This window comes from Protopterus annectens, chromosome 10.part0 (genome assembly GCF_019279795.1).
Source record: "Protopterus annectens isolate FY-2018-M chromosome 10.part0, PAN1.0, whole genome shotgun sequence".
In the NCBI taxonomy this organism is placed as follows: domain Eukaryota; kingdom Metazoa; phylum Chordata; order Ceratodontiformes; family Protopteridae; genus Protopterus; species Protopterus annectens.
In genome coordinates this window covers 863,229,910-863,235,909 of record NC_056744.1, presented here as the reverse complement: position 1 = coordinate 863,235,909, position 6,000 = coordinate 863,229,910, and the positions used below count along the sequence as shown (strand labels likewise).

General features: G+C 35.0%; 1 protein-coding gene across 1 annotated transcript in view; it reads right to left on the bottom strand.

The window, feature by feature from the left end:
• Positions 1 to 1,964: 1,964 nt before the first annotated feature.
• The window catches only part of TGFBR3 (transforming growth factor beta receptor 3), a 2,354,992-nt gene continuing 2,350,956 nt past the window's right edge, over positions 1,965 to 6,000 (bottom strand). Inside the window, exon 17 of the mRNA XM_044085660.1 lies at positions 1,965 to 4,204. Coding sequence (XP_043941595.1) covers positions 4,086 to 4,204 — 119 coding nt within the window. The 3' untranslated portion in view covers positions 1,965 to 4,085. The remainder of the gene's footprint in view (positions 4,205 to 6,000) is intronic.

Sequence of the window (6,000 nt, the reverse complement as noted above, 5' to 3'; positions counted from 1 at the left end):
AAAGCCAATGAGCCACAGGCTTTTGGTATTTTTAGCAAAATCAGCTTCTGTTTTTAGTATTCATTTGATGTTTTAAAGCAATAAAACATATTATGTAGCTGACAAAAAATAAGCATTCAAACATGGGATAAAAAAGAGAACACACAATATTTCACCATCATCTCTGAGGGATTTAACATAGTCTAGTTACCAGTTAGTAAAACTTCCTTATTCTGAAAGACCAGAATTGAGCACTATACAAACTAGTACATGTAATTAAACCACATCTGCTAAACTAAGTTAGGAATGCCTCAAACATTTTAGTTTCAGAAGAATTAGCAGAACCAAATTTTAAAAATTAAAAAAATTGCAGAACAGCATGAAGAAGTAACATAGCTTTAAATGATTTCAAACAACATAGCAACAGATTAATATAACACAAGCTAACTAAGCTTGGTGTTCCACATTATCTCAAACTGAAATGATTACACTTTCTGATCAGGATTCAGAGACCATGTTTCTTAATTTTTACATTTTGACATGCATCCTGAGATTCATAAAGGACTGCCAAGAATGACTTGCACTGTTTTTTTTTTTTTTTGTCGACTATGGAAGTGGGCCATCCTGATGGCATTCCTCATTTAAATGAGGTGTACAATATGATAAATGACTGGAACGATTCAGAAGCAGCTCCTATAATGTAACTGCCCCACTATTTTGTGGCTGCAACCTTAAAGTTGCATGCATGCCAGTAATTTTTGACATTTACCATGTTATCCAATTAGCTAATTTTCAAATATTGGTCTGCAGATTTTCATGCTAGGTCTCTGCATTTTTTGAAATGATCCAATTAGTTTTCAAAGAGACATTCACACAAAGTATGGGGGTAAGCTTTTGATTCACTACTGTGGCATTGTGTGACAGGCCACAACTGTACAGCTAGGATGCCAGGAAATAAATGCAAATAATATATGTCTTTGCATTTTACTAATTCTAAGCCACACAGTTTGGCCTTGCCAGTACAGCTCAGACTGCATGGTTTTGGGACCTTACTCTGAATCATGACTTGACTCATAGGTACGAGTTTTCTGTTATATCATGCATAGAATGACTATAAAATATAACCAGACCATTAAAGTATAACTTCACTGCAAATTATGTTTAAGTAAAACCATAACAGATCCCATATATATAGATAATAATTCATATTTTTCAGAGTACATTTTAAGACTGACAACATAAATGTTAGCAATTAAATATCAAAATGATTATAATGCTATTCTTGCCATCTACAGACAATACTTGGAGTGCCTTAACAATAACAGGCTCATACTAAAAACACACTGTAGCAGAAAATATCACCAAAAAGCACTTTTTAGACACCAGAAAATGTTGCAGCTGAAAGTTCTACATTACACACTGGGTAAACAGAAAATCATTCATCAAATGTAGTCTCAGCCTACTATCAACTCAATGAAACTACATTCAATGAATGCATTTTTTGTGGGAAAAATACCTCCACCCAACCCTGAGCAGAAGGCTCTACTGCCTAAATTCCTGTTATCAGCTCAGGGATCCCTGCACCACGTGAGTAAGGAAAAATCCTCTTTCCAGCAACCCACTTGGAGAAATCTGCACTTTTGGAAAAACTGGATGAAAATACCAGTTCACATGACTAGCTATCAAATAACTGATTGTCTTTCACTATTACACCAGCAAAGTACATTTCAGGTAATATTTCTACAGCAGTTTTGACTGTTTACCACAATAAGATACCATTTCACAAAATACACATTTATGCATAATACTGAAACACATTAAAATAGAGAGATTGGGGGTAGCAAAAATAAAACATTACATATATGTATGTATGTATGTATGAAAGAAATTCACAGTAACAGAATTACATAATTTTAGAACAATTTCTTTTGTTAAAACATTAAACAAATATATTTTATACAAATTTTATAATAAAAATATAGCTATGCATTGTTTAAATCTTAGGTCTTCTTTGAAGACATAATGTATGCTTACACAGAATATGCAGCCAGATTGTCATCTACATTCCATTCCATACATTTTTTGCACCACACATGGTACAAGAAGCATGATGTTATATACAAGGATAACTGTCCCATCCCTAAAACATTCAGAACATATCCATTTACAGTATGTACAATGGAAAAAAATAGCTGTATAAACAGAAACTTCCAGGGTGATAAATGGCAGTGTAGTAGCTATGCCCTGTCTGCAGTCTTAACTGTCAGAGCTCCCTTTTCATGTGCAATAATTTCAGTCACTTTGGCAAAAACAAAAATCATTGCACTTCCTCCTAATAATTTTCACGAAGTGTGCTACAGTAGCACTACACCCAATTGTCTTAGGTACCCAGACTGTTATAGTGTCATCACTTGCAATGCACAGGTAAAAGGACCCAATGATGCCAACAGTCCAGTGGCAAAGTGCATCCAGTCCTCCAGCAATGTATTACAAGTAAAACAAAATTTCCAGGATTTTCCTGGACTTGTAAAATAGGTCTGTGTTTTTAAATTAATTTTGCTGTAACTGTTCTTTATGCACTTTTAGTGCATGGCTAATTGCTACCTTTACTAACTGAAATCCTTTGCCCATTGATGCTAATTACTCAGCTGCCGAAATACCCATCATCACTTTCTATATGTTTAAGAAGTTTAACGCAAACACATGATGTTTTGGTAAGGTACTGCTTATGATAGTCACACACAGGAGTTCTAATACATTTTATAATACTTTAAACCTTATGTACATAACACAGTATAATGTAATAAGCTATATATTCGGCTGCTGAAGATTTTATGTGCATATTTGATAAACATCCCTAAGAAGTATCAGAAATCTGTAGGTCCATCCATAGTCTATAATGTGAACTGAAGCTTTACTTCTGGCACAGGAAAAGCAGCCATCACTAAGCAAATTTATCAGCATACAAACATATTATGCCTCTGTTTGATTCATCACAAAATTTCTGATAGTCTGGTACTTTGCTTGACAGACGTGTTCACATGTATTACAAATGGCACAAGTACATCACTACCCTACTTTCTGGACAAGGACAAATAAATACAATTAGTAGATACTATACATCTCTCACACACACACACACGCACATATGCATGCACACATACACACAAACACACCCATAAACATATACATGTATGCAGTGTCTCCAAAAGTAAAGCAAACGGCAGAAAAAAAATGAAAACTCAGTATGCTTCTTCTCAGTGACCACCACAGTGGTAGGGACAATGTGTGCCACCATGCCTTGTCAACCTATATCCCTGCAAGAGGATCATAGGCATATTTTAGGATGCTGGTTTTAAAGGGGCTTTGCATATTTTTTAGCTAAAAAAATAATAATAATAATAATCATTAATAAAAACTGTTTCAGACAAGGACACATAATGCATACATCTCTATGAGGCTTGTGGCATTCAAAGGCTCCCTTTTCAAAAGTGGAAGCTGCTTTGCATTTACCAGAGGTTTCCATCTACCAGTCAGATAATTACATTCAAAGTGACTATAAAAAGGAATGTTACATATAAGTAACAGAGTGGTTAACTACAGTTATCATTTACTTTATAAATACATAATACAACTTAGTTTTACATTAAAATGTCTTATAGACCTTTATGATATGATTTGCTGATGGCTTTGAAAGTCTTCCTTTGGTTGTTTATACAGCAGCAAACCTTGCCAGAACACACAATGACCTCCCAATGCCAGTGTACAATTCAGGAAACAGGAACAGCTTTACGTCTTCCAAGTGGAACAAGCAGCACTTTTTTTTAGCTGGCATGAATTTCACATTTGAGAATTAAGAAATGCTAACAGTTCCCAATTTGGGACCCTTAGTAGTTTTATCAAGTTTAGGTTTTGCTGATAAAGACAGACCCACAGACTGTAAGCATTTGAGATGGGAAGGTTGAAGAGATTTCATGTTAAAATCCCTTTTCAGCTTTCAACAGTAACCAACATGAATCATCTCATCTAAAAGAGCTTATGTCAGCAGTCACTTTGAAACTTTGCACTCCTACTTTGCTCCTTAACCCTCTCCTTCTCCCACAGGGTTACGCTGTACTGCTACTGGAACAAGGAGTGCTTTGTGTGCTGCCAGTGCTGTGTGCAGCACTGCTGTTTTCTGAAGCTGGAGGCATTACTGGAACCTGCTGTCGTCCTTGTGTTTCACCTAAAAAAAAAATTCAGAGCATGACTGCTGAGTAAATGATTCTCATTACCTTCTTATTTGCAAACACAAGTTCTGTAAACAGTTACAACAGCAAAGCTATCCTTTGTACAATGTATACCACCAATTAAAGTATTTCTTAATTTGTAATGGTTACATTTGATTTACAGTTGGAGCACACATCAGTGCTAAAAACTAGTAGGATATGACATGGTTTAATGGTAAGAATACTAATTTCAAACCAAGACAAGTTGGTGATTTACCAAGTAATAACACACAGTATTAGAAAGTGCATGGAGTTATTATCAAAATGGCTCTAAGACTGTTAATCTAGGATGTCCTGCCGTATAGACATTAATCACAACTATTTGTACCTGCTCCTCATCTGGGACATAGCTCTCCAACATCCTTAATACCTTTCCTGTACTTCCCTTTAAAGCACTAAATCACTTCATCTGCTTAACTCCTTCTAATACCTCACTTTATTGTACTTCTAAAACTATTATATCCACTTCTAATTAGCACAACTAAATGACTATTCCATCACTACTTCTTTATTTATACTCAAACTTGCTCATTTCCTCTAATACCACACGACATAATATTTCTTAAATTACTCCCATCTTATACACCACTCTTCTATCTACACAGTCTCAGCACAAGGCTTGCAAGTTGAATGTTTGTGAATATCAATACAAGTTTTACTATACTGACTGTTAAGCTATGTAGTCACTGAAACTGCATTATAAAATTTGTTATTGTAAATATTGATTGCATTAAATATGTTACCTTGGAGGTTTTCTTCTTTGGGACTCTGCCCAGTTGGATTTTCCCAGTAAACAAATGTCAATACATAAATACACAAATAAATACATAAATAACTGTTTATGTTTACATAGCTGAGTGTCCCACATGTGACTGAGGAATACAGTGTGATATGCTATGGTGGGAGACAGGAAAAGTTATTGTCAATATCCAGTTATATTGCACTACATTTGAGATATTGTTAGTTGTTTTTTAGTAATTATGAAAATAAACAATATGTATATATGTACTTAATACTTAAGAAAACAAATAACTTACAAACTGTTAAATGACATCTGATGAAACCTTAGATACTGCTGAAGAAAGATATATTTGATATTTGCCCTGTAAGTTGTATATCCTGAGAGATATTCAGTGTTATTTATTTTACGACTGAGCATATATTTTCATATTTGTATGCGTATCTCAAACATGAAATACTAACAACAAAACACTGAGGGAAACTGTAAAAAACAAACCACAAAAAAGTAACAGCTCCAGGGATCACGCCAATAAATATCCAAGGTCCAAAATTGGAAAAGTACTCAGTAAAAAGGTTCTTTATTTGTTCACAAACAACCAAGGTAAACGTCTCCAAAAACACGTTTTCGTCGCTGCAATGCAACTTCCTCAGGTCGAAATATTAAATCCTTAATAGAACAAGGCCCTACCCAAAACAAGACAACAAGAGTACGTAAGGGCACATATAAATGTGGTGCCTGTGCACAATGTTCGTACATCATGCAGGATGAGGAGGTTACCATTACAGCTTTAAAGAGAACCATAAGAGCAAGAGAATATTACAACTGTAATAGTACCAGAGTGGTTTATTTAGCTGTCTGTTTAGAATGTCCCGCATATTATGTGGGCAAAACAGATGTAAAGAAGGCCAATGCTAACAACGCCCTGTATAAACACACACAGACATGTCCCATAGCTAAATACAGATTTTTTGTACTAGACAGGACCAACTTGGATCCCAGGGGAGGACCTTG